We start from the raw sequence: 21,641 nt of genomic DNA on the forward strand, positions 1-21,641 counted from the left end.
CTGCCCTCTGCAGATGGCATCTTTGTCTGCCCTCATCGCAGTGCACTTCCCCTCCAGAGCTTTTTCTTTGCCTGCTTTTTTGGAGAGCTTCTGAAGTTCCTTATGAAGCCTCTCGTTCTCCCGTTTCGCGATGTTCTTCTCCGCTTTCAGGGAGTTGTAGATGGCGGTCAAAGCTCTTTCCCCCTGGAGTTTGTTGTGGAGCTCAAGAGCCTGGCACTGAAGAGTCTCGTTTTCTTGCCTCAGGGCTTCGTTCTCCGAATTCAGTGCGTTGCTTTTATCCAGGAAGGTCTTTTCATTGGAGAGCTTTTTCTGCAGCTCCTTTAGCCGTTTTTGCAGAGTCTTATTCCGCATTGTGCGAATTTTTCTCTCGTTCTCCATGAATTCACAATTTTCCTTTAACCCATTGGAAAGAGCAAGGTCTTCGCTCAACCTCTGGATGTCTTCGGCGATTTGGATGTTCTGCAGCTTCATGGTGTCCGTTTGTTCCTTCAGCTGGTCGCACTTCTGCTTCAGGTGTTTCTGGTTGACAATCTTCTGGAAGGCGTCAGAGTGGGTTTTTCTTAGGACTCTGTTTTGTGCCACCAGGACTTTCTCTTCAGCTTCCAGTTGAGCATGATTGTCCTCAAAATGTTTTAGGATCAAGAGCTGCTCAGTCATGAACTGGGTACGCTCTTTCAAGATGTCGTTGTTTTTCTGCAGCAAGTTCTTATGGCCCAGTGTTTCTTTGTACAAGTCATGACAGACCTCAAAGTGGTTAAGCTCTTTGTTGAGAAGCTGCAACTCCTGCCGCAGGGTTTCATTTTGACGGCGCATGTCTTCATTTGATGCTTGCATTGCGTTGTTTGTTTCCTGCAATACTTTCTCGCACGCGACCTGTTTGCGCAACTCCTGAACGTCGTGTTGCAGAGCGTCATTCTTCTTGCTCATGCCCTCTCGCTCACTTTTTACGAGAGCGCATGATTCAAGCAAATCTTTGACATGACCCTGCCTCTCCTCCAGCTGCAGGAGTTCTTCTTGCAGGGCACCATTTTCACTGCTTAGAACTTTGTGCAAAGCAGCTTCGTCCTGCAGCTCTTTGGAGCACTCCTGAATCTCACATTGCAAAGCCTCGTTCTGCTGACTGATCATCGCCTTTTCAGCTTTTGCAACTTTGTAAGATTCTTCCAAACCTTTGACATGCTCTTGCCTTTCCTTGAGCTGCAGGAGTTGTTTTGTCAGGTCGCCATGTTGACAGCTCATGGCTTCTTTTGAAGCTTTCATTTCATCGAGTTGTTTGTTCAACTTGTGGATTTCCTGCTGCAGAGCATCGTTACACTGCCTCCTCTGATGTTTCTCAGCATTGTAGGATTCTACCTCAGCTTTGGTTTGCTCGTGCCTCCAATTCAGCAGCGCGTGTTCATCTTGCAGGGCTCTCTTCTGCTGCATCAATGCATCCAACTCCTCTTTCATTGCTTTTGCCACATCACTGTCCCTCAGAAGTGCTCGCTGCAGGAGGTGAATGTCTTTATTGAGCTCCTCATGGTCTTGTTTGATGGCTGTGCATTTTGCCGTCATGTCACCAAAACTCTCAAGCTCATTCCTGAGGTCAAAATGCTGTTGCTGCAGAGCTTCCCGGTGATTGTGCATTCCCACATTCAATGCTCTCATTTCCTTGTGGACTGCATCAACTTGGCAGAAATTTTGGACCTTGTCACTGAGCACCAGCATTTCGTATTGGAGGGCATCACATTGTAGCTTTGTTTCTCTTTGCTCTGCCATCAGTGCGCAATGTGTTGCATCCAAACTTCCCCATGTCCTAAATTCTCCCTTGACCCAGCACATGCGGGTGTGAATGAACTTTAGCATGTCATTCATTTGCTTTAGTTCCCCCTTCACGGCATCGTACTTGTAAGCCATATCTGGCGGATTCTGGGCGATATCCAACTGATTCATTGTCTTGTTTTCCAAGAAATTCACAGGAGGAAATTAAAAAGCTCAATCACAGAAATACAGAACCAAGTTGTATTGTCAGTGTTGAAGTTTTTAGTTCATACCCTGTACTGCCACGCCACTTATTTATATAGACTCTGTATCAAAGGCAACATTCCGTGACACATTCTAACATGTCACAGCCTTTGTCTTCAAAGGCAGTGCCTCTGATCAAAGACAGTGACATCATCGAGGTGCTCAGTTCATTGTTGCCATGGCAACTGTGCTACTGAGTTGCACTATATCCAAATAGCATTGTTTTACAACAACATTGACAATATTAAACGGTTAAAGAGACAGTGTGTAGGAACTACTGTCATCTAGTGGTGAAATTGTATTTTGCATTCAGAAGAATAGTGCTCTCTAGCGCCTCACTGTGTGTGTGTGTGTGTGTGTGTGTGTGTGTGTGTGTGTGTGTGTGTGTGTGTGTGTGTGTGTGTGTGTGTGTGTATGTATGCATGCATGTATGTATGTATGTATATATATATATATATATATATATATATATACATATGTATATTCAGCAGACATTGACTTTGTTATTTATAAGTGACTTAAGCAACGGTAAAATATATCGGTTTCTCATCAACTGTTTAGGAAACTGTATCAGCTGTGTTTTCTTTTTACTTTACAGTGTGGTTTTACTTCGGACTAATAGGATCCTTCATCTTCATTCTCATCCAACTTGTTCTTCTCATTGACTTTGCCCACTCCTGGAACAAGGTGTGGGTCGGAAATGCTGAAGATAGTGGTGACAAATGCTGGTTTGCAGGTACAGCATTCACTTGAAAGAGACGTTTATTGCATTTTAATGCTACATATTTGCCAAATTACAAATGACGTAACTTTTTCACAGCTCTCCCGGCCAAGTCAGTAGTGCATTATTACATCTGTGGTGTTATGCATTTCATGTTAAAGTATGTCCATGTCACTTCCAGGCCTACTTTCGTTCACCTTCCTCCATTATGCACTGGCTATCACCGCTGTGGTGCTTTTCTACATTTACTACACAGCCAGATGACTGCACAGAACACAAGGTCTTCATCAGTCTCAACCTCATCTTCTGCATCATCATCTCCATAGTCTCCATCCTGCCAAAGATACAGGTAGAGTGTGGACCAGTCTGAAGCCATACTAATGCAGATATATTTGAAAACACATTTGCTGTAGGTATGCTCTGTTTGTATCAGGAAGCTCGGCCACACTCCGGTTTGCTCCAGGTTTCCCTCATCTCCCTCTACACCATGTATGTCACTTGGTCTGCAATGACCAGCAATCCAAGTGAGTCTGCCATTGTCTTAGTCCACAGTTTTGCCTCTTTTCTGAAGCTTTTGGTTCTCATTTAGTTGTGATTATTCTCACTGTTCTGTCAAATTTGCTGATTGTCTGCTGCAGCATTATGATCATACTGGTGAGGGTTCTATGGTATGCTATCGGAACAAAGCTGCTATTTTGCTAATAGTTAGCACGCCTTCCTTGTGTCATGTTGTGTGGTCCGCTTTCCCAAGTGAATGGGCACGCTGGTGGTGACTGTAGGGTCAGTTTTATTGAGTTCTAGGCATTCGAGATCCATTTACACACAATACTGGAAATGCATCTCTACAACCCAAAAATAATTGGATTGGAGAAATTATATTAATCCTCGTCATTCCGGAGAACTCTCTCTTTCGTGCTTCACCAATGTTGTTACACTGTACACACTTTTGCTTTAGATATCATAGGCAACAGCTGCTTCTTTTCATTCGCAAAGCTGTCCAATGAAAAACGGTTAGTGTACAACAGGAAAACAAAATGGCACAAAACTTTCTATTGTTTAACAGAGTTGCATATTAAGTATTACAATAAAGAAATTAAAATTAAAGCAAGTCTAACCTTTTCTGGCATTAGTAGAACAAGTGTATAATTAAAAGTATAGCGAGTGATTAAATGCTGTAATGAAGAATATAACAAAATGAATCGAGCTAGAGCAGCAAAAATTTGCATCCAGTAAATGCAGAAGCACCGGAAAACCAGAAATGAGACAATACGCATGTATCTTCATCTGAGCACCTCTTCTGATCAGACTTTTTGAGACCACTGATCCACATTTAAAACGAATATCGGCAGATTATGACCGGTGACTGATCAACCGGATTACCCTTATTAAAGGGTACTGTGAATTGTGTTAATGCTGGTTTAATGTGAAATAGTAACTTGTTTGTTTTTAATCTGTTGGTAATCAAGTGCTTGATGTGTTGGTTTGTTCTGTTCCTATTATGAAATCTACTTCTCCAGAAACATAAAGCGGTTAAACATCCCTTCGCCAAGAACATCTGCCATCCTTGGCTCCAGGTCCTTCTTGTGTGGAGTGTGCCTGCAAGCTTCTTTCCTCCTCCAGGTGGACAGGCACATTGATGGGGTGTCAAGCATAGATTGCTGGGTCAGCATGGATTTTTTGGGGCCGATTTTGCTCAAAGCATAATTTTTTATGGAATAGGAATTCCCTTCCTGCAGTTGCTTTGCCAGTTCTTCAAATAAAGTAAATTTGATAACTGCTGTCTGATACGGCAGCCACAGTGTTTGTGTGGGTGGACAGGGGGATTGCCCTGCCTTTTGCCTTGAAACTAGTTAATTTCATATTAATCAGTTATTTTTATTATGTAATTTCAATCAGTTCCTTTCATATTAATCTGTTATTTTTATTTATGTAATTTCAATCAGTTCCTTTCATATTAATCAGTTATTTTCATATATGTAATTTCAATCAATTTTATATTTAATTTCATAATTTATTATTTCTTTGTGTGTTTACTTTCAATCATTCGTTAATCAGTTATTTTTATATGTTTAATTTTATTTTTTTTAATCTGTGTGTTTTGGTTATTTGTATTAATTGTATCATTGAATTCTATGTTGTACATATCAATTATGGTGACTACACACCCCTCCACAGTGATAAGATGAGCCATCTCTGGCTCCACGTCCCTGATCTAAACTTGTTGTGAAGGTGGTGCCAGCAATGTTTTGGCCTCCTCATCCAGGTGGGCAGGCACATCGATGGGGTGGCAGGCATCGACAGCTTGTGTCTCCTCGTGACTCGGCCGAGAGACATGAGTGTTCACATTGGTCAATGTGTGTGATGTCACCCCTACTCACCGAGTTGCTGAAGTAATGCTATTTCTCGCCAGCTTTTCTCTTTCTTCACACTGGCCTAGTCCCTGGAAGATGTTGCCATAGTAACATAAACTCCATATCACAATTCCTCCACACAGGACCTACATTATTTCTCTTTCCACTTCCAGTGTTTAAAGTTGTGGCGGCAGTATGCAATATTTAAACTAAGCTTTACATTAATACACATTAAAATATTTGCCCATCAGTATTCCAGGAATATACATTTTTATTCATGTTAATTGATAAAAGGTAAAGAACTTTTCTACCAGTGAAAATAATTGAACTGTAAAACCCTAACTAGTGATTGCATGTGTTTGAATGGCGGTCTCCAGAAAGTCTGCATGTTTTAATTTGCATTTTAAGTTTCCTGTGTGAAAATACTGGACGTTCATTTGGTATAAACATAAAAATATTTTAAATGCACTATAAAATGTAAATATAAAGCAAAGGTCGTAAATATAAAGTATATTGTATTTAGTTAATAAAGTACAGTAGTACACCTTAGGGCTTTGCAAAAATCAATATACATACAACTGTATAATGGAGGTGGTTTGTATTTCGGGCTACACGTCGTTTTAGTGGTCAATGATCTTTGAAATCGTATTGTAAAATGCAGCTTATCTTTTTTTTTTTACCTGAAATGAATCAATCTTGAATACATAAAAAGAATTGAACGCCTGTGTATTGAAGTTTTAAACAAAGCGGAACCTTTGTGTTTACACGGAACCTGTTTATCGCTGAACCTTTTTCCGGTGCGACCTTGAAATCCCTCCGACAGAGAAACGTAACCATTAATGAAGTGTGAGAAGTTTTGCTGCCAGTTGACTCTTAAACTTTGTACTCTTGTTTGTATATATTTCATGTCAAATGAATGTTGAATGTCAAAAATGAACGTTCAGACAGTGTCGTGGATATCTGCCGTGTTTTTACTGGCAGCGGGTAAGAAACGCCGTTTTAATTTCTCAACACACCACATATAAACATGAATGATATCAACGTTGAATCAAATGATGGAGACGAGTTCCTTCCTGACGCACAGCGGCAGGTGAAATGCTGAATATTCCGGGAGGGCAGCTGTTAATGGGAACCAGTGCAGCTGATGGGAGAGATGGCGAGGCTCCCACCAGGGAGGTCGAACTGCAGCCTTTCCAAATAGACACGTACCCGGTCACCAATGCCGAGTTCAGGTAGAGCAAACTTAAAATCTCATATCAGGGTGTTATTTTATAAAATAATACAACAAAGCCTTCTTTCATCACAGAGACTTTGTGAGAGCGCAGAAGTACAAAACCGAGGCTGAAACGTTCGGATGGAGTTTTGTGTTTCAAGACTTTGTCCCAGAAGAGCTGAAGAGCAAAGTCACACAGAGAATCGAGGTACAGGGATTCTGTTTTTTAAGTAGAAAAAAAAAAGTATCTGCAAAATTGTTAGTGCAACATAAATTGACCTTTTTGCAGCCTTTAAATACGATGGGTTGTCACTCTTCTCTGTTTTACATTATTGTAGATCTGTTGGCCAGACAAAAGTATAATAAAGATAATAATTACTTCACCTTTTATTTATTTATTTTATTTGTTTTATATTTAATAGTGCAAACATTACTCAAATATTAAATAGTCAATAATGAAAGCAAAATTTGTATTTGGTGCTCTAGAAACATTACATGTTTGCTACACATACTGTAAGTACATTATTGCAACACACTTGATTTCCTTGTGAATAATAATTCTGCCTCTTTTCCATCTAGTCGGCTCCTTGGTGGCTGCCCATAGAACGTGTGTTTTGGAGACAGGTGAGGTCAACGCTGAATGACTCTTCTATTGTTTTCGTACATTCATTGACTGCCTTTTACTTCCTTGCTGTTCAGCCTGCAGGACCTGGTTCAGGTATCCGGGAGCGCCTGACTTTCCCGGTGGTTCAGGTGAGCTGGAATGATGCTCAGGCCTTCTGCCTCTGGAAGGGCAAGAGACTGCCTACTGAGGAGGAGTGGGAGTGGGCTGCACGTGGGGGGCTGCAAGGTACGCCATACGCTCTTTTCCCAGCAGCCATTTTTGACTCATCATTGCAGGGTAAACACAGGTGTAATTTATAACATTAATCATGGCCCTGTTGCATTTAAGTGGGCCAGGCCCCTTGTATTGTGCGTGATTGCTCACTGTAATAGCTATGGCACACTAAATAGAATGGGGCCATACTTAATTTGAGTAATAAAACCCGTGTTTACCCAGCCATGACATGTTAGAGCTGCACGAGTCAAAAACAAAACACGGGATACCAGTTTTCACGACCAACTAGCTCACTGCTTGTCTCTTAAATCTTTCCTGCCCCTTGTGCTCCAGGTCGGACGTATCCTTGGGGAAACAAGTTCCAGGCCAACAGAACCAACCTGTGGCAGGTCAGCCTACAACCATAATGCACATGCTTTTCGCTGATGTCAAAAAAATTACTTTATTGTGCTAAATATATACATTTGGGTGCAAAATGTTTCGCTAATTTGTTTTAACCCAGATACATTTAGAAAAATGTTGCAGGAAAGATAATGTGTCGGGGACTATTTTATTTCAACTATTGGTAGGAATACCAGCAGATACTGTGGATATTTTTGTTATGCTTTCAGATAAAAGTACACGTTTGTGTGAAACGTGAAAACGCACACCTTGTAATATCTTAAATTTCTGTATGTTTTAGGGATCGTTTCCAGATGGAGACACTGCAGAGGATGGTTACCACGGCATCTCTCCTGTCACTGCATTTCCTTCTCAGAACAGTTATGGTAACTGTCCCTTACTTAATGTACAGAGAACATGAGATGCAATACATTTAGAACTGGTACACAGAGATGCCTTTAGTGTTAAAACCAAAAGGAGCCCAGGTTTGTGATAATATAAAGGCAGACTCTTCCTGTGTGCATCTGAAAAGTGTAAATGATGCCGATTCTTCCTGCAGGACTTTACGACATGATGGGAAACACATGGGAATGGACGTCCACGCCCTTTCCAGCAGCACAGCCGACGTATGTGCTGCGTGGTGGTTCCTGGATCGACACTGTGGACGGTTCGGCCAATCACAAGGCACGAATCACGACCAGGTAGGTTATTAAAGAAAAAAAGACTACTTTTTAGATTCCACAGAGCAACAGTTTGGCAGTCCTGATGATGATTCTGTGTCCTGCAGGATGGGCAACACTCCGGACTCTGCCTCTGATAACCTGGGATTCAGGTGTGTTTCCAACGAAGGACAGAAACAAGGGAAGAAAAAAGACAAAACCGAACTGTAGCAGAAGTCAAAAATATCAAGTGAAGGACAATAATGTTCTTTGGAACCAAATAAAGAACAAGAAAAAAAGGGACCAAGTAAGTGTCAAGAATTAATCATGACGTTATATGAATGATGATGGTGACGGGAAGAAACCATTTTTCTCCTGTGGAGAACTAGAATGTTTTTTTATTATTATTTTGTAGAATAAACACAAACATACTCATACCTCACATTCAAGAAATGAGTCATTTTACAGATGAAAAAATTAAAACAATAAGAATATGTCGATCTTTTTATGGGGCGACGAAGACTGAAGAGACTTGTTTCCTCGTGGTTTCACTGAATGGACTCTTTGACTGTCATCAGCTTCTTCACGCTGGGATCCATCTTTGGTTGAGTTGTATGTGACTGGAGGGTAAATTGGTCCGTCGGTTTAGTCACAGCCTCCTTTAATCCCGTCTTTGTCTTTTTGTTTACTTCCTCGTCCCAAGTGGCCGGCTGAGTGAATATTTGGACTCATTCTGTGAAACCACCACAGATTGGAAGCTTTTATCTAAAGTACTTTTGAGCTGACCGCACCATCATATTATGCGAGTGTTTTTAGTAACACTGACTATTTGTTTTCATTGCCAAATATTTACACGTGGCAAAATCAGAGCTGGCAGTTTTCTTCTGTTATTGTAACGTGAACAGTGTTGCAACAGAAATTCAACATGTCGTTTCTCAAAATAAATGCAAATTATGCAAAACTACTTTAAATTTGACTTTTTTTTTATTGCAAAGCTCCCTTGAAATGCAGCCTCTTATATTGGTCTCATGCTGTGCAACTTGTGCATAATACATCACTAGTTTACAGGGATTTACATTAACTGAACACTTGAAGATTCTTCAATCCTGTCAATTTAACCCCAAGATTTGTACCGAAACCCACACTGGGAAAAGAATGAGGGCTAAAGTTTGACATGTTTGCTTTCTGGTGGAAAGTCAACAGTGTGACAATAAGTCACCAGTGTTAACTGTAACCTGTACCCGATTTATTTACTGGCACAGAGTAACTTTCCCACATACTGTAATTGGTTTTGGTGGACTAAAAATAAAACGGAAATGTAAATTATTGGAAATTATAAGGAAGGGAAGAATAACTACAGTCTTACTCTAAAGACTTTGTCTATCTTCTTTATTTAGTTGACCTACTTCCAGTTAAAGAGTGAACAATGTGTGCAGCACATACAATTTGGCACGCTGCTTTGATCGACGCTGACAAGGAACACAACCGTGAACCACTTCCTGGTGCTGAATAAAGGGAAAAAAAATTGGTCTATAATTAAAGTGGCTGTACATGAACACATGTACACATGGGTTCATGTACAAGTGGAGACTGAACATTCAGAAAGTGGCATTAATGAAAAGCTGGCAGAACATCATGTGGCCCTCTGAACTGGGACATGAACAGGGAGGGAAAAGGTTTTTCATTGACAGTAAAGTAGCTGATTGTGACTCATCTATGTGGGAAATGTGTCACCAAAAATAGTCATCTTAACTGCTTCACTGGAAGTAATGAGTGCTGATGGTGTTTTCCCCAGCAGTTAAAATAAAAAAAAGAAATCAACATAGTGAGTCAACACGCCTCCCTTCGACACTGACTTTTTCAGTCTTTTCTGGTCGTCTCCTGCCCTCGGATGTGTAAAATAACAAATAAAAACAAGAGCTAATAGTTTAAATCATGTTTTATGTGTCTGACCTGAATAATCTGATTGTATCAAAGGGTCAAAAGTCCTCCCTCCTTTGTTCTCCTGCAGCTGTGGTTTGTTTGCACGTCACATCACCAATAGAAAGGAGGAGTGGAAAAACCACGTGGGCCACAGTGACATCAGGCCATGTCGAGTTGTCAATTCAGGAAAAACACGTTTGTAGACATTCTGTTCGTCACCATCCCTCCCTGTGCTCCTCTCCTCCTCTTGCCTGGTTATATATGTAACCCCGGCACCATCTGCAGATGGTTTGATTGACTCCGCTTCTGCCCGAGCCGATCATGGAACACAGTCTGCCTTTCTCGGTCCTCAACGAGAGCCTGAGGCCTCAGTTCACCACCAGCGAACAGATCTTCTCCTCTCTGAACCGACTGGAGGACAGACAGTTGGCCTCGCTCAGGAGCAGATCCTCATCTCAACGACCGACAGTTCTGCCAACAGAACCGGAACCAAAAGGCTCAGAAACGGAACCTGAAGACAAGCTGGAGGATTCGGTATCTGACGAAGGAGACGCGGCCGATCTGTTGAGCAACTCGGATTTAAATGATCTCGGGGAAGAGGAGCTGGTGGACGATAACAAAAGCATCTCCTCGTCTGAGGAGAAAGACCAGCCAGGTGAGCTGGCCTCGGAGGGGACAGGTCACTCCTCGGAGTCGGTGGGGTTGGACGGCGAAGGCGAGAGCCCCTTCCAGAGGCCCTACGTAAACAGGACTTTACCGGACCTGGTCAACAGTGGCAGGCCACTCGGCAGACGTCGGACTCTGGGACATGTCTCCGAGACGGTAGGATCACGGTCTTTATACGCGTTTGTTGGTGTGTTTTCTTTTAAAGTACATGAGTTTAAATCTCCTCCGATACAAACCGGCTCGCCGGACAACAAAAACCTGTTTAACAGAAAAGAGGCAGTCCCAACTGTCACTCACGAGTATCACTATGCTCACACTTAAAGGTGCAAAGTTGTTCTCAGGACACCAATAAATCACTCGCTGCAGCATAGTGGGAAAAAAATATGTGATCAATGTTAGTTTGATGCTCTGACGTCAAAGAGCAATAAACTTAAGTTTGCAGCAAACAACTTTTTATGATTTTACACCCGATGGCTTGATTTGTGGTTCGATGGAAACCTTGGGAAAATGTTTGATGACTCGCAGCGAACGTCAATCCTAATTTCATTACTCTGTTATGTTCATGTGTCTTTCCATGAACGCGTTCATTTGTGCATATTTGTGGTGTTTGTAAAGTGCTGAGTAACACCTCAGCTGGTGCGACTGCATTTCTCGTCGACAGTTTCAGTCAGGAATCTCAATGAGCAGTTTCTGTTTACACTGTGTAAAGATGCCGTGCTTTCCGCATGCGGGCCGGCGGTTCATCTACACAGCTTGAAAGGCGACTCGTGAAAATGTGCTGATGTTCGCAGCTTAAAGAAGTGCGCAGGGAGGTGGAGCTGTCTCGGCGACGAAGTATCAAGCTCAAGGCGCAAGTGGACAAACTCCAGGAGAACAGCGATGGGCCGGGATGGAGCCAGCACCGAGAGAGGGTAAAGGTCACGCACAGCACCACGCCTTACATCTGCAGAACTCTGCAGGGTTGGCTCCAATTTCTCTCTGTTGGTTTCTCACCCAGGTCACGGACGAGGTTCTGTCCATCCTGCGGCTGCTGAGCACGCTGACGGAGTCGGGGCCCAGCTCGCCCAAACCCTCCCGTGGGGAAAACCGCCTGGACACCTCCCTTACCCAACTGCAGAATGTGGCGCGTGAACTGGCAATCAGCCACACCAAACAGGTGAAGGCGACGCCCACTGAGATAGCACTCCTTCCCCTTATCACGTCAATCTGGGGTTGAGTTCTTTTCATTGGGGGGCGTGTCGCCCGGAAGAATGTTGGCACATACAAGGGAAACTAAAGGAGGGGTGGACAGGTGACGGTAAAGCTGGCTAATTATTTAATTCAATTCATTTTATTCATTTTTATAGTATCATATCTCAACAAATGTAATCTCAGGAGATATATATATATATATATACATATATATATATACATTTTATTTTAAAATTTAAATTTTAAATACATTTATATATATATATATATATATATATATATATATATATATTTAAAATTTATATTTATAAATTTTATTTTAAAATTTAAATTTTAAATACATTTATTTATATATATATAAAATTATACATTTTATTTTAAAATTTAAATTTTAAATACATTTATTTATATATATATATATATATATTTTATTAATGCTCACACAAGCCCTCCTGATGAAGCATCATGTATAGATGTCAATGATAGGAGCCCATCAGCTATGTGGCCTGGCAGGTTTACAAGAAACAGTATCAGTTATCTGAGTCTTTCTGGTTTTCAATGTGTGTCTGAGAAAGTCACAAGGTTTGTGACCGATGGTGAGATTAGATCCGAATCCTGTGTAAAAAAAAAAAAATTAAAATAAAGAAGAAGAAAAAAATGCAGATAAGAGAAAGTGAAGTAAGTGAGGTTCGAGAGAGAGAATAACCTCCCTTACTCGTTCATTCGACAGTCCAACTCTGGAAAAGGAAGGGTAGTGGAGGACAGCGCTGTTCTGCAGCAGGCGTTACGGGACAGAGACGAGGCCATAGAGAAGTGAGTACACACACGTGGTGTATACAGTCACCTCCTCCAAATAACCAAATAAAATCAAGATTCAAGCTATTTTGAGGAACGTGTCATCGTTTGTGTCCCGCCGTGCAGGAAGAAGGCGATGGAGGCCGAGCTGCTGCGGAGTAAGACGGAGATGATGTTGCTGAACAACCAGCTGCTGGAGGCTGTACAGAAACGTCTGGAGCTGTCGCTGGAGCTGGAGACCTGGAAGGTGAAAGCTGAGGAAACAGAGACTGTGAATAAACTGGACAGGGGATGGTGTGCTCAGGGACCAAATATATCACTAATATATCAATGAAAAATGTAGCTATACTGAGCAAAATAGAGAAGTCTAGAGAAGTCAAACACAGTGTACGCACACCTAATTAGTGGTAGTTAGAACAATTTAAATCCACACACATGACATGCAGCGTATGCGGTGGATTCGGGCGTTAGTGCCAGCTGGTGTCCTGCCACAGTGTTTGACCCACATCTGGCCTCTTGCTGGCTTCAACTCTAACTACTGCACTTGGCTGTTGTGGGAGAGCAGCAGCGTCACACTGGAAAGCCAAATAGATTTCAAATAAACTGCTGTGTAACATGTAGCACGTTGGCTATTTGGAGCTAAAATACCAAATTGTTCGAATCGCCATTACAAATGATTTATTTGATATTGGTCAAATCCTATTCTGGATATGATTGGTTTCCATTATGTTATATTTTAGAGTCTGACTGTTTGTGTCCTTTTGATTCAGGAGGACGTTCAGCGTATCCTTCACCAGCAGCTGCAAAGTCAGCAGCAGGCTGAATCCCAGAAGAAGTCCCGCCTGGGCATCCTGAGGAGGAACAGACCCCCCATCCAGCGGCCGCCCCAGTACGCCTCGTCTCCGCCCATGTCTCCCTCAACCAAACCCAACCAAATCTTTGTCCCCAGGGCTGTGGTTTCCACTACTCCCAGTCCCAGCCCGCCGCCTTCCACTGTCTCGCCACGCACCTGGAGGGACAAGCTGAGGCGGGGCAAAAACAGTCCTCAGGGAGACCAGAATGCAGCGGTGCAAGAGTTGGAGGTCGTGGTTGACGACCACAAAGGCTTCCAGGTCATATCACTCGACTGAAACAGAGATGTACAACTACTAATGTCTCACAATTTAAAGTCGTCCTTCGGTCACGAATGCGTTTTGCTCATCGTGACGTTGCTGTTTGACGTCTGCTGACGGGGGAAAGTTCCTCTGAGCGCACTCAGCTGGACGTCGTGGTCCGGCACGGAAACGTAAACTCTGACAGAATGGGACCGAGTCGTCAACTCGTTACACCTCGTTTCGACTCGAACTTGGCGGAACGTCCCCAGATAAATACACCAGTGCACAAACACTGAGAGTGGACTTTTCAGGACTTTTTTTGAATTAGGGGACGTCTCGAGACCAGAATCCAAACTTCTGAAATCATTAATACTTACATATTCATATGCTGTATTTTTATTTTATTTTTATCGAGTGAGAACGAATAGATTTGAGGAAGTTTTAACGATGTAATTGAACCTCTATGTGGGAGGGGATCTTTCATATAGTCTCGGGAATGCATGCTTCGGATCTTTGACTAGTGTAATTTATCTATAAATTATTACTGGGATCATCTATAATCATCGTTTTCTTTTAATACTGTGACAGTTGAATTCCTTAACATGAGATTCTTACACAAAAGCTCCTTTAAAGCTCTTGCTGAGCCAGACTACTGTTTTATTTGTCACTTTAGAGCCTTCATTGTCCGCATTTTACCCGTTCAATAAAAAAGAAAAATGGAATACACTTTGTTGCAGATTTGTAATTTTATTCTATAATATCAGTCTGTACATTTTCAATAATATATAATCCACTCCAATATGCTTGTTGGTCATATGTATAGTGTATATGCCATCATCTAGAACTGTGGCAACATGTTCAACAAACTGAGACGTATATAGCACAGCAAAGTTACACCCGACGACAAGAGAAAAGGCATGCTCAAACAATAGGTAGTCCCCCAACACGTGATCAGAGCCTTCAAACAGCTTTTCACTGCGATTGAATTCATTCACTTTTCTATATTGTTGACACGGAGAGTCCTCCCCCCGCCCCCCCGGCTTCATGTCCCGCTGCAATACCACAGAAGCTGCAGCAGGACCAGCATTCAAATGTCAGTGAAACCCCCCCGACCCCCTAAAACAATCTATTCATGTTAAGCAACAAGACAAATCTGTGGTTGAGGAGGACGCGGGGCGACTCTCCACTTACCGGAGCTTTATAAAAAAAGAGGACTTTTAATCAACTCAATTCTGATAATGTAAAGCCTTTCAGACTTCTGTATTCACATCAAACAAAACATAAAACACTGGTTGTTGTAAACATCTAGCGCCGCTAAGAGATGCACCCTCGTCTGTTAAACTTCCTTGCGAGAAAAATTCACACAGAACTGGCAATCCAGCTGCCAATCAAAAGTCTGCTAAGTCTATTATTATTATTGTAGAATAAAAGTTGTTTGTTGTTTTTTTTTAATCAAGTTTTACAGAATTGGAAAAGGAGCTCTTGACAAAAGAGGCACACATTTACAACACCCTGCTTATTTAGAGAGATGGCAGTTTCACTACTGGACTATACCGCTCAAACCAACGGAAACAGAAATGATATTAACACTATTACAATTACATAACTACGTACATTGCTGCAGCATATATTTGTGAGATACCCATATAGCCTGCACCTCCAGTCATAAAGATTAGTGAGATATAGATCATAAATCGGTAAACATGTTAAATCAAAACACTGATTGGACTGACCCAATACAAAGACACTACAACATTACCACACCATATTGCCAGACAGACAGGAGGAGAGTATAACGGTTTAATAATTAGCATATTCACTTGTAACCTGAGATAGTCAGGAAACAGATTGTTACAATACCGCATTTAAATGTTTCAGCTTGGTTTTTCACAGATGACTATGTTGCCATAAAAATATAACCAGTGCTCTCGATGACCTTGAGTTGTGACAAAGTCACTGACCTGTAAATCCTCGTCTGTGACCGACAGCAGATACACAGAGGGGAGGACGTGGAAAGTACATACGTTTCTATAACAACCATCTGCATTACGGCCTCCTCTGCAGAGCTCAACCCTCCTGACGTTAAGACAAACACACTCAGAATATTCTCCTCTTCTCAGATTATACAGTATATTTGTTTCATTCCAGTGCTTTCAAACCCTTCACGTCCAACAATCCTACTGCTGGTCCACTTCAGCGGTCCCACTGCTTGGCCTAACGCCACCTTTCTATCATACTGGCATAACATAGAGAGAGCACTCTGCATATGAGAGTTTCTTTGGATTAGTACATCACCTCCAAAACAGCCCCATATATATTGTCTACCTACTGACCTATAAATTGATGGAAACACATCTAAACCAGCCAATCTAGTAATGCTACCTGTCTGGCAGAGAGACTAAACAAAGGAAATGTTGACATATACGCTACACGACACTAACATTGTTAAAAAGGAGACCGACTGCTGTAAAGGATGAGTTTGGTCCAGTGTTGGCAAATATTAGCATCATTAATGACTCCGTTTGCTCTCGCTGCAGCTGCTGAACACTAACCGTCGTTTTCAGAGAGCGCACGCTCAGGGGGGCTGAGCGTTAAAAAAAACGTCCTGAGGTGTGGGCATGAGGCAGCTAGGACTGGAGGAAGGAGATGATGGAGCTGATGAAATCTAAGGGTTTGTCTGCGTGGATCCAATGGCTTGCGTCCGGGATGTACTGGATGTCAGCGCTGGGGAACAGCCTCTGGATTTCTGGGTAATCCTCAGAGCTGGATCAGGAGTGAAGACACGGAGGAGGAGTCATTAGAATATCAGGTAAAACGAGGTGATGTGAGGCAGAGGAACAGTTAAACAAGGGGAAAAAACACAGCTGGTGTATTCACACTTTCTTAATTAAATGTACACTTTTAATTTTGTTTTTTTATTCATGCTGGTTTTTATTTGATCAAAGTCTGTTTCACAAATTGGCCTTTGCAATAATGTAAATGAAATAGGTAAGCTTAGGCTATTAACGCTATAATGGAAAGCATTTTTTTTCAGTATTCTACACTTATGTATCCGTTCCTATAAGAAAGAAACAATCCGTGTGTTTGAGACCTGATATAAGCAGAACTGGCTCCACCCAAGAACAGCGTAGGTCCGTCATAGACTGTGTCAAATTTTGGGAAGCTCATGATGTCATCGAGGTGCGCCGAGATGGCCTCCAGGTTGACCCTCCAGGCGTAGTGGCCGTTCTGCTCCACCAGGTTAGTCAGCAGGAACTGACGCACCGAGCGCTCCTGATGGAGGTAAGGACAGTTTCTAAAGTCACTTTTAGGTTCAGAGTTTCACTTTAAATCAGCTATAATCAATATTTCTATATTGACAATGGATCACACGAATCATTGGACGTGCAGGGGGGTTGCTTGTGGCGATTAGCTCACAGAGAAGTATCACTCGACTTTTGTCCCACAACTTCCAGCTCATTATGTTGGTTTATTATGGCTCACCACGTAATTGTTTTTGTTTCACTCTCATTGCTTTCACAGCGATCTTTGGCCTCAGCATGCAGCTGTTCTCTGGGAAAAATAAACTCTTAAAGCTGACAGTACACAGCAAACAGTTAATAACTAGCTGGTGCTAATATTATCCTGTATCCCCTGGATGTGTATATATATATATATATATATATATATATATATATGCGACTGATTGCAAGCCATATCAACTGTAAGAGATAATTTCCATATTGTTGTACAGCATGCTTTGTGCAGTTGTGCATCTTTCTTCTGTTGCCCCCAAGTGGCAAAGGCAGCTATTGCAGGTATCGATATCATACAGGAAACTACTTCACAAGAAACATGACCTTGACCAAACTGCGCAGCTGATCCTCAGCCATTCGCCTGGCGGTGGAGCGTGGGATGTCACTGGAGATCTTCACCTTCTGCATGGCCTGGATGTAATAGTGGAAGTTGGTGCGTGTGGTGGTCTGGGCTGGACTGATGTCGACTACCACCAGCCTATCCACTAAACCAGACTACAAAGAGATAGATAGATAAGGGTTATCATGGAGGAAGAGAGACGTCATTGGGGGGAAAACCAGTGACAGCTTAGTGTGGCATCAAGAACACAGGCAGATTATTAAATTCAGAGAGGAAGGGAATATACAGTGAGAAAGGCCAGGTGACATTCAGCAAGAGGCCTGCACCCGTCGCACATTCATTCAGGGTGACATTTCTCGGCTGCTAACCTGCGTCAGGGCAGTCGTCATGGCCGTTTTCCCTCCCATGCTGTGGCCGACAAGGACGCACTTCTCGATGTGCAGCTGGGCGAGGAGGTGTTTCAGATCTTCGTACATGGTTTCATAGGTCAGCTCCGAGCTGTGAGGGCTGTTGCCATGGTTACGGGCATCTATAGTCAGCACCTAACTGGACAAAGGAAAGTTAGGACACTTGGAATGGAAAGGTTTGGGGGGGGGGGGGAAGAGCCAATAGAGAGGAAACAAAAAAACTTTTATGTCGGCTGTATTGTTTGTTTTTTTTGGCTCCATCTCAGGAAAGCGACAGCAGAGACAAAGGCGGTATTGTGCACATGAGGTGATGAGTTTCTTCCAGCATGCCAAAGAGCAGATTATCCGTCAGTATTTATTACAACAGGGCAGAATGGCGAGGAGTGGTATCAAGTGGCTGGAAGCACACTGGATGATTGTGTGTTTCCATGCCAGCTTTTGTAAGAGGGTTAGTGTCAGGATGCTGAGAACAAAACTCAAACACATAAAGGTGAACTGTTTGTGGTGTGACACGGACAGGTGTGATGTCTTCATCACTGCATTACCTTTCGGCCTGTGCGCTGCACCAAGGACTTCGCTATGGAGTGGAAGTTAGATTTGCTGCCAAAAAGGCCGTGGAGAAACACCAGGGGAGTGCTCTCTCCCTTCCCATCAAAGACATCATAGGTCAAGTTGACTGGGCTGGGGGACAGAAAACATCAATGTTGGTTAGTGAGAATCTGGTTATGTCTGTGGTAAAAACAAATATGACACGACTATAGAGAGAGTGATAATTATAAGTGATATAACTCTGCAAACTGAGTGGAAATGTTGTTTCAATTGCTTGAACTCGCAGTGCATCTTGCTTCTCTTGCTTTCAACAGGATATCAAGGGATATTATTCAAAGAGAAGAAGGCCGTGGCAGCACTGTTCAGTGATTTGTGAATTTGTTTGAAACTGCTTTGTGTCATAAAGGGTGTTGCCTCAACTCAACTATTAGTTGTTTTATTGTGTACTTGTCTAACCAACCCTGCAACCTGACTTTTATTAAGTACTATGCATCACAAATATTGCACATTGCAACATTTAAAGTCTTATCCGTTATAGAGTAAAAAAGAAAAGTGAGATGAAAAGTCCTGATAAACTGTGTGATGTTGAACAGAAGTAGAAGAAAGGAGCTAAATCATGAACCAGCAGCTTCGGCAGAAGAAGAAGCTGCAGATGTTTTCGCGGCCGCAAGAGGGCGCAGCTCCTCGTTCAGAGAGGTCACTCTCCGGAAATCATACGTTTGCGTTCACGTGCTTCTGGGGCCACTTCAACCACAGTCGATTAAAGGAGTAAATACCGTGTTACCGTGTATTAGCATTATTGTACCTCGGCGTAGTTGAAAACTCGCCAGCACGAAGAGTGACACACCTACGTGACATGCTAAATGCTAACATGCTCGTGAGCCCGTCAGCGTTGACTTCAGCTTCACCGAGGAAATTTTCAGCGAGATGTGTGAGGACCTCCTGCCGTTTGAGACTGATTATCCCTGTTGTTTTTTTAATTTAACGACACGTGGAGCGGACTGGTTACACTAAGCAACGAGCAGGGCTTGGCGGTGGCGCTGGGACAGGTGAGTACAGGTGAGTACACTGCTGAACGCTTCGGAAGACGGCGACATTGCCTAGCAACTTGGGTCGGGTGTGCGCGTTTAGCGGTCCTTCCGTTGCAACGTAATAGGTGCGTTTGTCACTGATTCTAAACCGGTTTCTGGCGCCGTCGTATCCATAGCTCGTTTTATGTATTATCGATGTTTATCGTCTCAAGTCTCATTACTGGCTGATTCTCGCAAGGCTACGCTGAGGAAGTCGGTTGTATATTCATTATTGATAATCAGTTGAATGCACAGATGGCGAGTAAGAGCAAGCGCAAATCTACTGCTGGTCTGTTGGGGCTGAGAGGCCCTTGATGCTGATGCTGTTCCCCCATTTAATGCGTTATCTTTTGTTGCATAGTCTTTAATTGAATACCAATATCCTATCGTGTCATATGGTTTAATCGGTAAAAAAAATATTTGGCCTACTTTTTTTTTTTTAAATGTAGTACATTTACTTGATTAAATGTCCCTTCCACCTCTGCTTATATATTATATGTAGCTACATCTAATGCAGTATGGTTTCAGCCCTGCAACGAATCTCACCTTCACATGGAGGTGTTTCTAATAGTGCCTATAGTGTTATACTGACATATTTGTCAGTATAACGCAATATTGCAGACATTAAGTTGAACCGTTTCGCCTCTAAACCAGTTTAAACAACAAGCTAACATAAAAAATATAGGATTTATTAAAAGCTATGTTGTATTAGACAGCATTCATTTTAAGCTAGGCTCGCTTAATAAACTTGCAGCTTAGCCTACATGTAATATAGCCTACTGTATACTAATTATGACAGCTGTTATCACCTTTATTTAGCTACATAACCAGAAAGCAATAGACAAGAGTCCGTAACGTTGTCTAAAATCCTCTTCGGTGTTAGCTCAGCTGTAGGTTCACCCTCTTGCTAACCGGCTGAATGTCATTTATGTAAACTGTGAAAAGTAAACGGTTAGCTAATAGATATGAAATGACACGACACGGTTTAACGGGCGGCTTTTAAAAGAGAACCGCCGAGGCGTCTTGTACACCCGGCACCGGCACACCAAGCTAGCCGGGGGGAGGTTTCGTTAGCAGGAGTACCTTGATGAACTGGCCGTCCGGACCAGGGGAGGCACCGGAGCTACCCCACACACATCCTGCTGTCCGGGGAACAAACGACACGACGGCCGGAGCCCCCGCAGTCCTCTCGGGATCAGCCAACACAAAGCGCTCATAGCAGCATATGCTCCGGTACCGGCGGTTCGACAAACAGCATGTGCGTGTAAAAACGGCCACAATGACAGCAGAGACACCGAGTGTGTGCACGTAGAAGCAACCGGAGGTCGACAGGAATGGAGCGAGCGAGCGTCAGTGTCAACAGCTGATGCTGCGTCATGACGTTGCACGCACGAAATATATTGCGTTCTTCTCTCCCTTAGTTTAGTCTGTCAGGCGCCCCATGAGCATAACACGTTGTTTATTTCTGCTGTAATTTAGTGTGAATATTCTGTCCGACCCAACCAAAAAACAAACAATTTCATGGTAAATAAAATTAGGTGATTGTATATTAAGATGAAAGGATTATACCAGTGTTACTGCATGCCATTGTCCATTGACAGCATTAGCCACCTAGTTTACATAAGGCTCTACCAAAATTGCTTTATTTTTTAGATATTGTGTGATAGTTTATTAATGCTTTATCCATATTAAATAAACGTTACAGAATGTACCTGAAAATGTTTGTCAAGTTTCGTTAAAACTCACCTCATCGTTAAAATCCTCCTTCCAGCTCAAATTTGAGTGCAAAATTCAGTTATTTTAAGAAACTATTTTCCCAGGTGTAATAACATACGGCTCAATGGTTCTCTTGACTCTGTCGTGATTGACAACTCAGAGGGCGGAACCAAAGTATAAAGGAGGTCAATTATTGGCTGAACATTAC

General features: G+C 42.5%; 4 protein-coding genes across 4 annotated transcripts; 3 read left to right on the top strand and 1 right to left on the bottom strand.

The window, feature by feature from the left end:
- Window positions 1–2,519: 2,519 nt before the first annotated feature.
- Window positions 2,520–4,340, top strand: LOC311025940 (serine incorporator 3-like). Its single transcript, XM_084029132.1, has 4 exons — window positions 2,520–2,740; window positions 2,907–3,074; window positions 3,159–3,249; window positions 4,243–4,340. The coding sequence occupies exons 1-4, from the start codon at window positions 2,705–2,707 to the stop codon at window positions 4,248–4,250; spliced, it is 303 nt and encodes a 100-aa protein (XP_083885258.1). The 5' UTR covers window positions 2,520–2,704; the 3' UTR covers window positions 4,251–4,340.
- A 1,546-nt stretch (window positions 4,341–5,886) lies between these two features.
- sumf2 (sulfatase modifying factor 2) lies at window positions 5,887–9,123 on the top strand. Its single transcript, XM_084029431.1, has 9 exons — window positions 5,887–6,060; window positions 6,161–6,308; window positions 6,383–6,497; window positions 6,869–6,913; window positions 6,989–7,139; window positions 7,461–7,516; window positions 7,810–7,894; window positions 8,068–8,209; window positions 8,296–9,123. Exons 1-9 carry the CDS (start codon window positions 6,000–6,002, stop codon window positions 8,396–8,398), a joined length of 906 nt encoding a protein of 301 aa, XP_083885557.1. The 5' UTR covers window positions 5,887–5,999; the 3' UTR covers window positions 8,399–9,123.
- Window positions 9,124–10,319: 1,196 nt separating this feature from the next.
- bicdl2l (bicaudal-D-related protein 2-like) lies at window positions 10,320–14,946 on the top strand. The gene is made up of 6 exons (XM_084028795.1): window positions 10,320–10,912; window positions 11,548–11,667; window positions 11,754–11,912; window positions 12,678–12,760; window positions 12,869–12,989; window positions 13,513–14,946. Exons 1-6 carry the CDS (start codon window positions 10,412–10,414, stop codon window positions 13,870–13,872), a joined length of 1,344 nt encoding a protein of 447 aa, XP_083884921.1. The 5' UTR covers window positions 10,320–10,411; the 3' UTR covers window positions 13,873–14,946.
- A 318-nt stretch (window positions 14,947–15,264) lies between these two features.
- abhd11 (abhydrolase domain containing 11) lies at window positions 15,265–21,044 on the bottom strand. Its single transcript, XM_084028796.1, has 6 exons — window positions 20,801–21,044; window positions 18,644–18,779; window positions 18,060–18,233; window positions 17,676–17,846; window positions 16,928–17,109; window positions 15,265–16,599 (listed from the first exon to the last, which is right to left on the bottom strand). Exons 1-6 carry the CDS (start codon window positions 20,932–20,934, stop codon window positions 16,464–16,466), a joined length of 933 nt encoding a protein of 310 aa, XP_083884922.1. The 5' UTR covers window positions 20,935–21,044; the 3' UTR covers window positions 15,265–16,463.
- Window positions 21,045–21,641: the final 597 nt, after the last annotated feature.

This window comes from Eutrigla gurnardus, assembly GCF_963514095.1.
Source record: "Eutrigla gurnardus genome assembly, chromosome: 15".
In the NCBI taxonomy this organism is placed as follows: domain Eukaryota; kingdom Metazoa; phylum Chordata; class Actinopteri; order Perciformes; family Triglidae; genus Eutrigla; species Eutrigla gurnardus.